Source organism: Scyliorhinus canicula, chromosome 7 (genome assembly GCF_902713615.1).
Source record: "Scyliorhinus canicula chromosome 7, sScyCan1.1, whole genome shotgun sequence".
Lineage (NCBI taxonomy): Eukaryota > Metazoa > Chordata > Chondrichthyes > Carcharhiniformes > Scyliorhinidae > Scyliorhinus > Scyliorhinus canicula.
This window is the reverse complement of record NC_052152.1, coordinates 148947256-148962779: the sequence shown is the minus strand read 5'-3', so window position 1 is coordinate 148962779 and position 15524 is coordinate 148947256. Positions and strand designations below refer to the sequence as shown.

The window sequence follows — 15524 nt, the reverse complement described above, 5'->3', positions numbered from 1 at the left end:
GTCCTGTTGTGAGGCAGCTATGTATTCCACAATGTGTATTTCACTCCAAAATATAAATGCAATGCCCCTGAAGTGCCTGGGGTGGTTGTTCAATGTGAACTTGACTATACAAAGGCAATTTGCTGAAGCTACAAGTGAGAAAAAGGAACTGTCACATGTGGGTGGGAATACCATCAGTCTATAATCCATCAATGTGTTTTGATTTAGTCCTTCAGCATAACTCTAATTTAGAGACTACCTCAGCAATTTAAACCCAAAGACAGTGGAATTCCAACCAGGTTTCCAGTATTCCATCTGAACCTTTTGTTCATTCAACTCCTACACACTTCCTGCTCTTCAGCCCTCTGCGGTTCCTGATGTGATCAAACATACCTATAGACGAGGTGCACCAGCAGGCCATTTGGCCCCTCCAGCCTGTTCTGCTATTTGATAAGATTATGGCTCATCTGATAATAACCTCAAATCTGCATCTTGCTTACCTCTGTCTTATCCACCTCTGCCTTAAAATTGTTCAAAGGCTCTGCTTCCACCGTCTTTTCAGGAAGAGAGTTCTAGAAACTCACCACCCTCTGACTGAAAACATTCACCTCCTCTCCATTTTAAATGGGCAATGACGTTTTTTCAAACAGTGACCCCTGGTTCTAGATTCTCTGAAAGAGGAAACATCCTCTCCACATCCACACTGTCGATATTCTTCAGGATCTTTCTGTTTCAATCAAGGCACCTCTTACTTTTCTAAACTACACTGGACTCAAACCTAGTCACCGACCCATTACAGTATTATCCTGGTAAACCTTCTCTGAACTGCTTCCAATGCATTTTCTAAACTCCACTAGACTCAAACCTAGTCACCGACCCATTACAGTATTATCCTGGTAAACCTTCTCTGAACTGCTTCCAATGCATTTACATCCTTTCTTAAATAAGGGGCGGCATTCTCCCCTACCCGGCGTGACGGAGGGTCCCGGAGTAGGGGAGTGGCGCCAACCACTCAGGGGTCGGGCCTCCCCAAAGGTGAGGAATTCTCTCCACCTTTGGGGGCCAGCCCCGCGCCGGAGTGGTTGCCACCAGAGGACCGGCGCAAAAAACCGGCGCCCCCGGCAGTGGGGCTGGCCGAAAGGCTTTTGCCGGTCGGCGCATGCGTGATGTGGGGTTCTCTTCCGCCATGGCAGAGGCCGTGGCAGCTGCGGAAGAAAATATTGCAGCCAGGGCACTGGCCCGGAGTCTGAGCGGGGGGCCCCGATCGCAGGCCAGGCCACCGTGGGGGCACCACCCGGGGTTCGATCACCCCCCGCGGACCCCGGGGGCCTGCTCGCACCGCTGAGCCCGACGTTCCAGAGGTGGTTTAAACCTCGGCGGCGGGAAAGGCCTCCCAGCGGCGGGCCGGAGAATCACGGCAGGGGCCTCTCCGATCGGAGTGCCGAGATTCCGCCGCCGCCACTTCCCGGGTGGCGGAGAATCTCTGCCACGGTGGGGGCGGGATTTTAAGCGCCCCCAGGCGATTCTCCGACCCTGCTGGGGGTCGGAGAATTTCGCCCTTAGTGACCAGTACTGTAGAACGTGGGCGCGATTCTCCGGCCTCATTACGCTCTCGCTCAAGCGCAATGAGACTGGTGAATAGCAGTGGAGGTTAAAAACGAGAATCGCACCAGGCGCCAAACAGTTGCTGATGAACCCGGCCTACTCCCGTAGGCGAAATCGTATCTCGCTGTAACGTGGCGAGAAATAAATTAACACTACTTAAACCCTATTTCCATGCAATTCACGAGAGCCACCCCATATCCAATTCCCGCTCGCTACCATATTAGAAAACTTTCCGGAGAATGGCACCCTGCATTTCAGATTAGGTCTGACTAGTGCCCTGTACAATTGAACCATAAACCGCCTACTTTTGTATTCAATTCCACTCGGATTGAATGATAACATTCTATTAGCTTTCTTAATTACTTGCTGTAGCGGTATACTAGTCTTTTTTAACTCATGCGTTAGGACGCCTAGATCCCTCTGCACCCCAGTACTCTGCAAGCTCTCACCATCGGGATAACATGCTTCTCTTTTATTCTTCCTGCCAAAATAGACAATTTCACATTTCCCACATTATACTTCATATGCCAGATCTTTGCCCACTCACTTAATCTATCTGCACAGAATTTCACAAAAACAGGCAGAATGGCGCAGCGGGCGGGAAAAAGCAGTGACGATGCCATCAGCCTTAAATGCAGCTTTGCCCATTGTACCATTCAACTCATAGCTGAAGGAGAATGAAGGGACAGATCCCACAAAGTCAAGCTGGCAGGGCAGGCTCAATTTGGTTTTGAAAGGGCGCTCCGATACAAACAATTAAAAATAGAAACGCCTGCCCAAACACCTCTGCGAACACCCCCCTCCCGCCACATCGAATACCTCTCTATGGAACACACCCCCAGGGAGCACACTACCCCATGGGCAGCGCCAGGGTGCAGTGGCAGTGAGCAGTGCCCAAGTGTGACCCTCTCCACTGGATGATGCATTCACCAAACACTTCTGGGAGGTTGTGTTCGCCATGGGAAATCGGCGATTCTAACGGGGGGGGGGGGGGGGGGTGGGGGGGGTCGTGCACGGCGGTGCGGGCAGTGCGGTATCAGCTATAAAGATTTTCCCGCATTTTCTCTTTCGTATCAGCTATAAAGACTTTATAATGACATTTTACTTTGGACCCCAACATTCAATATCAGGATTCTCTTCTCAGGAGAGGTTGAATACACTTGGTTTGTTCTCACTGGAACGACGCAGGTTGAGGGGCGACCTGATAGAGGTCTACAAAATTATGAGGGGCATAGACAGGGTGGATAGTCAGAGACTGTTTCCCAGGGTAGAGGGGTCAATTACGAGGGGCCACAGGTTTAAGGTGCGAGGGGCAGGGTTTAGAGGAGATGTACGAGGCAAGTTTTGTTTTTTTACACAGAGGGTAGGAGGAGCCTGGAACTCGCTGCCGGAGGAGGTGGTGGAAGCAGGGACGATAGTGACATTAAACGGGCATCTTCACAAATGGGAATAGAGGGATACAACCCCAGAAGTGCAGAAGATTTTAGTTTAGACAGGCAGCATGGTTGGCACAGGCTTGGAGGGCCAAAGGGCCTGTTCCTGTGCTGTACTTTTCTTTGTTCTTTGTTCTTTGTCATTGGACAGGTGCGGGCAAATGGACTCACCATGATATCTTACTTCCCCCTGGTGCAGTGGACGGCTGTGCCACAAGCCACAGGCCTCTAACTCAGTACAACCTGTAGCTTCAGTGATGGCTGCCATGGGGTGTCTAAATAAACTCCACACTTCATCTGATTCACCTTCATTCCTGCTAGCTCTGCGTGGACAGGAATCTCGGCCGTCATTCTCCCTTACCATGCGGGGCGGGGGGTCCCGGCATAGCGGAGTGGCGCCAACCACTCCGGCGTCGGGCCTCCCCAAAGGTGCAGAATTCTCCGAGAAAGGGAGAGAGTGAGCGAGTGACCCGTCCAACCCCGGTTACAAAATGTCTGCCACCATGCCATGGCGTGCCGGTCACGAGTACACAGCCGCTGGTTGCCCTGTGGCTTACGGACAAAGGCCACTGACGCACCGGTGAAGAGGACGTAGTTAACTGCCCGTTGGATGCAGAAAGTGACCAGTGGTTAGGCTGTCCGCGTGTCAGCAGCACGACCAGGCCACCGGGACACACAGGTATCCCATGGCAGGCGGCTGCCGAGGTGTCAACTAACCTCCGTCTAACATGTCCCGTTTCTCTGCCCCCCACCACCCTTCTGTAGGTTAGCACAATGTCTGCGAACAGAACGGCTATGTTCTGCGCAGTGGTTGGGGCCGCTGCACTGCATTTGGAGATGCAGCAGCATCCACAGCCACAAACCGCAGTGGATGCAGGGCCAGCTGCAGCAGCAGAGGGAAGGGCCGAAGTGTTGCCAGTCGTCGAGCAGCATGGGGGGGGGGGGGGGGGGGGGAGGAGGAGGAGGAGGAGGGGGAGGAGGTGAGAGTGAGGGTGCAGCCACGGCACCAGAGGCGACGACCAAGGCCGAGAGTGTACCGTGCCCAGATCTCTTTCCTAACAATGACGGACATCACCTGCAGGAGGAGACTCCGGCTGCGTAGGCGGACGGTGATACATATCTGTCACCTCGTGGCGCATCTCGCCCCACGTGGAACGGGGGGAGGACACGTGATCCCAGTTGCCATCAAGGTGACGGTCGCTCTTAACTTCTATGCTACCGGCTCCTTCCAGTCTCCGAGCGGGGACCTCTCCGGGATCTCCCAGTCATCGGTCCACAGGTGTATCCGGGATGTGACCGACGCCCTCTATGCCATCGCGGACCGCTACATCACCTTTCCCGAGGACCGAGCAACTCAAGACTCACGGGCTCGTGAATTTGCCAACGTGGCCGGGATACCGATGGTGCAGGAGGCAATCAATTGTGTTCACGTCCCCATGCGCCCGCCTGTAGGGGACAGGGAGGTGTTCACAAACAGGAGGGGGACATACTCCATGAATATCCAGGTGGTATGCGACCCCCACATGAGGATCATGAACGTCTGTGCAAGGTTCCCAGGGAGTGTGCATAACTCCTACATACTGGCGCAGTCGTAAATCCCTGCTTGAGTGGCATCCCCCCCCGGCTGAGGGGCTGTTTGTTAGGCAACAGGGGTTATCCGCTGAGGTCTTGGCTGATGACGTTTATACGGAGGCCTCAGACCAATGCGGAAACACAATACAACGAGGCCCATGCAGCAACCAGGGGTGTGGTGGAGCGCTGCCTTGGCCTCCTGAAGATGAGATTCAGGTGCCTGGACCGCTCCGGAGGGGCCCTGCAGTACCAGCCCGACAGGGTCGCTCGCATTGTTGTGGTCTGCTGTGCGCTGCACAACATCGCGATGCAGAGGGGAGATGACCTGCTGCAGGAGGCGGAGGGAGAAGCAAGTGGCAGTGGTTCCAGCACAGAGGAGGAGGAGGAGGAGGAGGAGGAGGAGGAGGAGGAGGAGGAGGAGGAGGAGGAGGAGAGGGAGAAGGAGGAGACTGGCGGAGTGGCGGGCACAGCACGCAGACACGACCCAGGTGCTGGTGATGTCCAGGAGGCGGCACGATGGACCCGGCGGGCACGCAACGCCTTGGTGGCAGCACGGTTCATGCGTCTCATGCGACGTCCCCGCTGAACACCAAACCACCACCTGCATCGCTAGTCGTGCAGAGGGTCAACACACAACTGCCACCACCACAGCCCCCACCCCCTCTCAGTGTACACTGCTCCACTTAGACATCACCCTTACCACTGGGTCCAGACGGTATGGTAAAACATCGATGGCTGTGTCAGCGGGTGTGATCAGTGCCATGTAGAATGATGACAGCCCGCTCTGCGAAGAGCTGTGAGCTCAGAATCGTTAGAGAGAGTCTGACCCATGGCAATAGCTGAACCATCCACCTTGGTGGCCGCTGAGATCGTCACGGACACTATCACGTGCCCGCGTGGGCTCGTTGTGGGAGGGGGTGTGGGGGGGGCACCAAAGTTTCACCACTCGTCAACCCCAGCGACACTCGGTCACCATCACAAATCCTGTGTCTGTGGAACAATCACACGGTATTACAAGTAAGGTGGAACAGTGCGTTTAATGTGAACAAACATTTACAGGTGCCCTAGCCCCTACAACTAAACTGTGCCCTTCACCCGTGCCAACTTACTCAGTGTCTATCTTTGTTGCCTTACGGGCCTTACCACTACGTCCAAGTGATTCCCCAGATGATACAGCAGGAGTGGAGGAGGACTGCTGTGAATCGCCCCCTTCGACTAGTTTCTCCTTCGGCAAGCGTTTCCTGGGGCGACCCGGCCTTGATGGGTTAGGCTGCTCTGCGGGCGTCTCGGGTGACGTTGTGCCACCCTGCTCTGCCTGCTGCCCACCCGATGCACCAGGGATGGGACGGGGGGAGGCCGAGGATTCCGGGACGTCCCGTGATGGACTTAATGGGACGGGCCCCGAAACCTCCTCCTCCCTCGGGGAGCCCGGTGGCCCCCGGGCCTCACTTTGGGACAGAGGTGCGAGCGGGGAGGTGCCCCATCGTGCCACTGACACCTGGCACTGCCAGTCCTGGAGGCCTGCAACGGTATCCACCAGGATCCGAAGGTTTGCAGAGACGGAGTCCAGGGAGTTAGACATTCCCGCCAGGGACTGTGCGACCTCAACCTGTGAGTGCACGACGCCATCCAGCACGTGTGTCAGGCGGTTGATGCTCTCCGCGACTGACTGCTGCGACTGTGCCATGACCTGCTGAGACTCGGCCAAGGTCCGCAGCGCGCCGGCAATGTCGTTTTGGCTCTGGCGCATTGCTGCCTGTGAGAGGGCAACCCTGTCCAGGGCCGAGGATGACGCGTGCACGTGAAGCCCAACGTCTTGCATAACCTGACCCATTGCCTCCACCGCGGATGCCACCCATGCGGTGTCGGCCTGGGTTTCTGCCATGAGCGGCACCACTCCCTGCTCGTGGACGCAGTTCGACTCCTCTAACAGCGTCTGCAGAGTCTGGAAGACAGCCCTCATCCCGTCATTGTGTCCCTGGGTTTCTTGATGCATCGGCTGTGCGGGTGGGTTGAGAAAGTCCAGGAACTCTGAAAACGTCTGGGAGCCAGCTGCATGATGGGCCTGGCCTGGCCTCCGCCAGTCCGGGCCCTTGGCTGCTCCGACCTCCACCTGCTGTACCTGCTCAGCTGTGATGTGCGACCCAGACTGTGACCCAGGAGCCTCATCACTAAATAGGCCAGCCGGGGTGAGTGTCTCTGGGATGGTGGATGGTGTGGGAGAAAGTTGTGCCGCAATCTCGAGGTCGTCTTGGGTGGACGCCTCTTTGATGTCATCGGCCCGCTGAGAGGCCGCAGGGCGTTCGCGGGCCATTTCTTTATCTAGCGGTGTCGCCGCCCTCTGGGCGTCCTGTTCCACAGATTCTGTTGGGGAGGATGAGACTCCCCGCTGATCAGGCACCCTCTGTCGTGCGGCCCCGGGTGAGGTGGGGGCAGATGCCTGTGTCCGCCTGGAGCCAGACGGCCCTGGTCTTTCGGCATCACATCCTAGGGAAGAGAATGAAACGGGTTATTGAGAGACGCTCGGCCGGGCGCTGGATGGTCCCAGCGGGCAGAGTGTGAAGGGACAGAGGATGGGGGAGGTGTCCAAGTGGGCAGGGTGTGTGAAGGGACAGAGGATGGGGGAGGTGTCCCAGTGGGCAGGGTGTGTGAAGGGACAGAGGATGGGGGAGGGGGGGGTGTTTGTCATGCAGGGTTGTCTCACTTGTTGCAGCTCCGCCAACCTCGCATTGCGCGATCTCCCGAGTAGCAGATCCGCCAACAAGGTCCAGGGCCCTCTGCTCAAAAATGGTGAGGGGCCGCAGAATGGGCGAACCCCCTCCCGTCTTGTTCCTCTCACGGGTGTTGTGAGCGGTCTTGTCCTGTTGGGGGAGGGGGCATAGGTAGATCATTATAATACGGCAGGTATCAGCAGTCCATTCAGATACTGGTACAGTTTGGGGGTCAAGTTGTAATAAGACCATTGCATCTCTCCACGGGGGCCAGAGCGCTGGGGGGGGGGACTGATGGTTGTGACCCGGGGGCACCCTCTTAGCACTTACCCTGGCAGCCCTGGTGAGGTCGTGCATCTTCTTCAGACACTGGTCAGCTGAATGAGGGGTCTGCCCCACAGCACTGACGGCAGCAGCAACCTCACGCCAGGCCTGGCGCACCGCGCTGGCAGGGTGGCGATGGCCTCTACGCGGGCAGATGATGCCCCTCCTCTGCTCGATGGAATCAATCGAGCAGCATCTCCACATCAGCCTCCACAAATCGCAGGGCTGCTCTCCTCTGCTCCGACATCTTGGCCTACAGTTTCTGTGCTCGCCCGCGCCTTTTTACGGCGTCGGGCGGCGTCACGTGGGTGTGTTCGTAGTGTTGCCGCGTTCCGGCGTCATCGCGCACGTGATTGACGTGGCCCCGTTCCTAGCCCATTTCCCGGACGTAAATACCTCGGGAAATGGGTCGTGTCGGGCCGTCGCAAAACTCGGCCGTTTTCACGGCCAACTTCGCGATTTTCCGCGGGTGCGGAGAATCGCGCCCTAGGGATTTGCTTTACCTCTCATTCCCACAACCAATGGCGTGGAGACAAATTTGACAACATTTCATTATCAGTAAAACAAATCGCAGAACTCCAACCTGCAAAACCCACCTCTAATCCAATTGCTGATTTAGCAATACTTGGTGGCTCTGCCTTTCCTTCATTTTGCATCATTAGTTGCTTCTAGGATTGCGCATTTCATGAGAAAACAAAAATGCTAAACCAAATGATGAATTTTAGACATGGATCAAAACGAGTTTGAAACAAAAGTGTGGCATTCTGAATATAAGAAAATGACTCACTCATCACTGAACTGTCTTGTTGAAGAGAAAGACAGAAACAAGTGCTTAATAGAACCATTTCATCAGCAAATATATTCCAGATTGCAGATTTTAAACAATATTATATTTTGAATAGATCATTTAACTTTTAATGATTTAAAAAGGGCTGGAAAATGAGTTCAATCTCAAGGTAATAAAAATATGATATAGGGGATTTTAATCTTTATTTGTTATTCTTCTACCTTATGTTGTTTGCTCCAAGAAGTGACACAATCCCTGGTTTAGTTGAGGTAGATTAATTCTATGGTACTTATATATGTTTCAGTACACTGATTACCTCCAGAGAAATATTTCCCCCTGATGCATGTATGCCCTCCACTGGTCAACTCCTGCACTCAAATGCCAAATTAAGCTTATTAATCATAATTTTGGAACGCCCACGTCACAAGTGGCACCTTTTCTATGTTGCTGTGCATTGTGCAAATTGCAGCCACACACTGCAGTTCTCAGGAGCGGAGGTACAAGATGCCAATATCACAGGTGGATTTTACATCAAATATGGGAGAGATGGCAAGCCTGGAGAAAGATTATGGTCAAAGATCCAGGAAAGACAGTTTAAAAACATTTTTATTAGTCCGCATCTGCCTTTTTGACAGAGACTCAACAAACATGTTTCATCTTTGTCCAACATAGCTTTATCTTTCTATCTATTGGTGAGTTAGATTACTAGCAGGATTAACTTTATGGTTTCTCCTCATATTTAGAAATGGAAATAAATAGCAGATTGGCATCATACCTCACAATGGAAAAGTAAATAACTCAGGTACAATGCAGAATAAGCTGACAAATCACTGTGGGGTGGATTTTATGTACTCCCCAGATGCAGGTCCTCAAGTGAGGGGGAGATGAAGGGCTGGGTCGCAAAAAATGCCATGGGCACTGTACCCCTGCCTCAGTTTTACCGGCAGCAGGAATGCCCCATGTCAAGTGTGTAGCCCATTGAATGGGCTGTTGGGTAATGGGGGGAGAAGTGATAGGTACCTCCAGAATGGGCCCCCTGTGGCTCACACTAGTTTAATACCTTCAGGATTCCCCATCAGAGTTGGGGCATACTCGCCCCCAATTGTTTTCACCGGTGGGTGGCGCGGATGGGTGGGTGGGATGGAGAACCCGTCCCCTCCCACCATAATATCCAGTCCGGGGTGCGTCCACTTGACATTACTGATGAAGGCAAATTTCACCCCATGTGTCAGACGAATAATAGCTCTAACCCTACATGTGTCCTATTTGTGTCCTGCACGGACTTGCTTTAGTCATTGGGCAAAGAAGTTCTGAAAACAGAAATAAAGATCTTTGTTTCACCATATTAAACTTACTGAAGTTGTGGGCAACTTTGTGATTCAGAAGTATCTGCTGATGGGTAGAAAAGTCATTAACCGAGTGTGTTAGGATATCTTGGGTAGAGAACTGCTCAACAAGTCTTGGATAATGTAATTGTATCTTTGCCGCATTGCTTTGTCCCCAGATAGATTTCTGAATCTGAAAAAAGAAAATAAATCACCTCAGCACTAACACTAATTTCTTCACATCAGATCGTTAGCTGCTCTCATCCGGAAACACATTCTTTAAGAAAATTACTTTGCACATGTATTTATAACATAAAATTACAGTGCATGTGTCACTAGCGATATTAACAATTGAGGCTCCATCCTGCACACAGCAGAATTTTATCAAGCTGTGACATAGGTTGTTTTTAAACCTGAAAACCTTATCTGCACATGATGCACTTCCAGGTCAGCAACACCTTGGGGCACGCTTCATTTAGTATAACCCAACACTTGAACTTCAGGAGAATGCACACCAATCACAATCACACCAATATGACATTTTTGCACCTCAGATGTGCTAGTCTTATTGCCACAACTGGTGTCAGGTTAGTACTGGAATTAAAGACAACAGTGTGAACTCCAAAATGAAACAGAAAATGCGGTAACCATACAGCAGGTCTGGCAGCATCTGTGGAGAGAGAAACAAAGCCAACTTTTTGGGTCTGTATGACTCTTCTTCAAACATTTCTCGTCTTGTGCTCATAAAATCTTTGTCAAATCTCTCCTAGTTCCCATCCATCACCTTCCACTCTGCTCCACCTGCTCTATACCCTCTTCAACAGTAGAAAACCCATCATTTTTCTCCCTCTCTGTAACTCTGAAGAAGTGTCATATGGACTCAAAACATTGGGCGCGATTCAGAGGACATGAAACAAAGTCCACTTTCAAGCTTGTTTGGCTGGGTGTTTCTCAGTGGCTGGAGCGCCAAGATTCACCCCTCTATTCAGTAGGACTGGTTCCTCGCAGATTGGGGCACCATTTTGACCGGCAGCCCCAATCCCTGAACCCCCTCCCCTTTCAGGCCAACCCCCACCCCCCAGCAGCCTCTCCTTCACCTCCCTGAATCTTCTCGAAGCCTATTGAGCACACACCCCCCTCACCCCTTCTATTGGGCAAGCCCCTCCCTGGGCCCAACCCCTGCCAGTGCCAACCTGGCACCCAGACACCTTGGCAATGCCAGCCTGGCACCCTGGCAGTACCACACAGGCACTGTCAGGGTGCCAGGCTAGCAATGCCCAGGTGACCAGAGGGGGTGCCAGGATACCTGGCTGTCCAGTCCCTGACTACCCAGGGGTCTCTAATGGCCTGCAAAACCCCCAGAGGTGCCATCACGCCGGGTCCACATCTGTGCAAATCAGTGCTAAATGGTGAGCGGTCGAGGTCCCACAAGCACAAGAATAGGGTGCCCGGGTATTTAAATGAACTGGATGGCTCACCTAAATATTCTGATCTGGATCACGTCCAGGGAGGGCATGATCTAGAGTGCATTGGGTGGACTCGCGATTGCCCCAGCACCCAACGTGGAGCCCGATTATGGCTCTACTCAATCGTGCCCATTGGTGCTGTTTCTCTCCTCACAGATACTGTCATACCAGCTGAGTTTTTCCAGCATTTTCGGTTTCATTTTGGATTTCCAAAATCTGCAGTGTTTTGCATTTCTTATTGTGAACTCCAATCCACTCTCAGGCACTGTTGAGACTCGTTAATTTAGAGAAGCCAACCCTTCTTTAATTCTCAGCAATTGTAGCTCCACCATAGAAAGGAAAGTACTCATAATGCTTACCAACCAGTTCATGTGCCCACTGTTCTATTTTCATCAGCTCTACTGAGATGAATAAACCAATGCTCTTGCCTACTTTGCCACATGTAGAGTTTAAACAGATAATATTAATGAAAATGTCATATTTAACTGAATAAATCAAAATGGAATTATTAATTGTCTGTATACTAGATAGATGTGAATGGGGCATGCAGATGAAACAGCACCTGTGGCATGTTACCAACACATTCAGACATAAGGAGCAATTGATAGGATGCCTCGATAATAATACTAGTGAACTCACATTTGTATCAGACAGATTGGGCAGAATTTAAAGCTTGCCTGTAGATGAGAACCTGCAAAATGCCATGGGCAGCTTTCCAGTCACCTACAACCCCTGCCCCTGTGTCAACTGACCATTAAGTGTCCATCTAATGGCTATTTAAAAGCCACTTACCTCCTCTGCTGCTATTTCATTGGCAATGGGGTAAGGGGGACGTCAGGTCAGAAACCCGGCAAGTAACACTGTACGGGCTTTGCACAAGTGAGGGCGGGGTGGGGCAAAGCAGTGGTGGCGAGTGATAGATTATGGGCTTATTGATTCATTAATTTATTGATGTTTTTAGGTACTGATTGAGTGCATAGATAAAAGAGTGGAATTATTCAAAATGACAGGACTGTGAAAAGATAGTCAATGTTTCAGATAATGAACTATTAAAATTTAGGGTCTTGTTTGTAGAAATGTAAACACTATTCCAATGAATGTTTCATATGATGAATAGACCATTTAGTAATATGAATGTATCAAATAATTTGTTATAGCATGGTCTATGGCCAGCAATGGAGTGAAAAATGTATTCTCATGCGGCATGCACATAGACACTAAAGTATTGCTAATGGATACCAGTCAATCTTAAGTAATGATCAATATTTGACTAATAAATCATCCTCTAAGTAACAGATCTATTTGAACAAATCAGGAGGTCTCAGCTTAGAATTAGAAACCAATGAGATTAAATGAGGGATTAGACCATTGATCAGGGTTCCCTTAAAAGTAAGACCTGTGGTCAAGGTTTCGTTCCTGAATTCCTGCCTTCATGAATTCTTGAATCGTCTATCCGCTTATTTGTGTTTAAAGTGATTTATTTTTGCTTTTATGTTTAATGCTTTTTTTGCCGTGTGTTTGGCCCTTGTTTCTATAGTTTGATATTTTGTTTTTAAGTTTTAATTCAGTTCTTATTCAAGTATCGTGAATAATGAGCAATAAAGTTGCATTTTTGACACCTCCAATCATCCAGACTATCAAGTCCCAATAGAAGTTACAATAAGAGATTCGACAATTTGGCGAGCCAGCCACAAGGGCTCGGAGGGAGAGACCGAACACCACATTGAGGCATTGGGTAGTGGATCAGCAGAACTGAGGTAAGAGACCTGCACATGTGCAGCCGTTTAGAGCCGGGTCTCCTCCTACGCACTCCTTACGAACCCATCCGGGTTGAAATTGGCCCAAGTCCCAGTAACAGGCAGGCATCTGACGAATATTGGAGATTCATTGACATGCTTTTTAAAATTCATTCATGGGATATGGACACAACTGGCTTAGGTCAATGTTCATATTCCTCGAGGAACAGGTGTTGATTTGCCTTCTTGAACCACTGCACTTCATCCGGAGAAGGCACACCAGTGGGGCTGTTTGGTGGGGGGTTCCAGGGTGTCCAACCAGCAACAATTAAGGAACGGTGAGATATTTCCAGTTCAGGATGGTGTGTGGCTTGGGTGGGGAAGTTGCAGGTGGTGCCTGCTAAGCTTATCCTTCAAGGTGGTAGAGGTTATAGATTTGGGAGGGGATGCCAAAGAAGCTATGACAAGTTTCTGTAATGCACACAGTGCACCTCAATGTGCCAGTGGTGGAGGGAATCATTATTTAAAATGCTGGATGATATCAAGTTTCTAGAGTGTTGTTGCAGCCAACACCTATCCAGGCGACAAGACTGTTCCATCATATTCCTGACTCAGGCTTTGCAGCAGATGGGGGAAAAGGCTTAGGGCAGTCAAGAGCTGAGTCACTCATTGCAGAATAGTGAGAGTATTTATGTAGCTAGTCTAGTTAAGTCAATGGTGGTCCCTCAAGGATATTGGAGATAGCCATTACCTCGCCCTGTGTGCTGTGAATGTCGCATATCAACCCAAGTCTGATTGTTGTTCAGGTTAATCTTGCATGCAGACAGGTACTGCTTCAATGCCTGATCAGTTGTGAATGGAACTGAACACAGGGCAACCATTAACCAATATCCTCACATCTGACCATATTTAGATGGAAGGCTATTGGTGAAGCAGTTGAGGCCTTGAATACTCCGCTGATAAGGGGGAGGGGAGTATTGCTGAAAAGATTGGCTTCCAATAACCACAAACATCTTATTTTGATTGAATATGATTCCAATGACTGTCAAATATATACAACTACCAATCAGTAAAGGCTTGCTGGCCTATATTCATTGCTCATAGCAACTGATAGTAAAAAGCAGAAGTAACCTGAAGTCTATTTCTTTGAAAATGAGAAAGCCTTTTGAAACCTTTTCACAAGGGAGATGAGAATCAGAACAAATTCCTTGCAGTTTGATTTCTTCCACTCTATACCATCTCTTCCACTCCCTATCTCTGCTGTGACAACTTGAAAGTCTTTTAAATTGTTGCGTTTGTTTTGACCACTTTGGAGGAAGGAACGGCAAATTCACTGATAGGGCCAGTGGTATGTATGGCAAGCTTTAATCTGACATATGTAGAAATAAAATAAGGCTGATATTCACAGCCAGGTTGCAACAAACTCAAAAGATGTGATCCTGTGATATCATTCCCTCGTGGTTTCAGTTTGTGGAGTAAGGTATTGTTGAAAAAAAGTTTTCAAATCCCTCAACACAGCTGCTGATTTGAATTAAATACCACAGTGCAAGAATAAAAGGTAATAGGGATTACTGAAACTACTGACCTTTTCTGGGGCAACTACATCCCAATGGAATGCTTTCATCTTCTTTATTATACTTCTCGATTTCTTCGGTAGGAGTGGGGGAGGTGCTGGAATTGCTGGTGCCGGAGGGGGAGGGGGATGGAGCATTGGATCTGGAAGACGTTGGGTGACAACGGGAAGAGCGACCCTTTCTAAAGATGATTCTACAGCAGTTTCTTTAACTCCAAATGTAAGTCCTGTTCTTTTTCCCTCTTCTGCCTCTTTGCCTGCATCCACATTTTGAGCAACCCGTTCTAAAGACGATTCCACAATTGTTTTCTTAACTGCAGAAGCAAGTTCCTCCTCTGCCTCTTTCTCTGTATTCTCTTTTTGTGCAACCCTTTCTAAAGGCCATTCACCGGCAGCTTTCTTAACTGCAGAGGGAGGTTCCGTTCCTTCTTCTCCCTCTGTCTCTGCGCCCTTCTTTTGTTCTTTTCCTTCTTCCAGTTTTGAGTTTGCAGGTAAGTCAGATTGTTTTGACATAGTTTGATCAGCAGGCTCCTTTGGTATACTTGGTAAAGCATCAGTCAAGTTGTTTTCTCCAAGAAATTGTGATAAACGCTTCCAGTGCAGACAGCACTTATCAATAGAATCAATCCACTCATTCCGACATGTTGTTACATCTTCTGTACTTTGCAACTGGTCAGTGACTGGTATTCGGAATCTATGATTAAGAAAAAACAAATTAACTATCAATTGCATAAAAATTATCATAGCAGCCGATGTATGCTTTACCAAAAAGTGTTCCCAAACACTAGTTTCACAATTTCTTGATTAACTGAGTACTTCTCACTATGGTAGAAATACCGAACACATTTCTTTTTGAAATGGAAAAACATGAAAATCACTTATTGTCACAAGTAGGCTTCAACTGAAGTTAATGTAAAAAGCCCCTAGTTGCCACATTCCGGCGACTGTTCGGGGAGGCTGATACGGGAATTGAGCCGTGCTGCTGGCCTCCTTGGTCTGCTTTAAAAGCCAGT

At 49.9% G+C, this 15524-nt stretch overlaps 1 protein-coding gene across 1 annotated transcript in view; it reads right to left on the bottom strand.

Annotated features, from left to right (window-relative positions):
- The window catches only part of LOC119969455 (protein diaphanous homolog 3), a 172319-nt gene that overhangs the window by 74773 nt on the left and 82022 nt on the right, over window positions 1–15524 (bottom strand). The window contains exons 7-8 of the mRNA XM_038803100.1: window positions 14524–15205; window positions 9767–9929 (exon numbers count right to left, since the gene is read on the bottom strand). Of these exons, the coding sequence (XP_038659028.1) occupies window positions 9767–9929; window positions 14524–15205 (845 nt within the window). The remainder of the gene's footprint in view (window positions 1–9766; window positions 9930–14523; window positions 15206–15524) is intronic.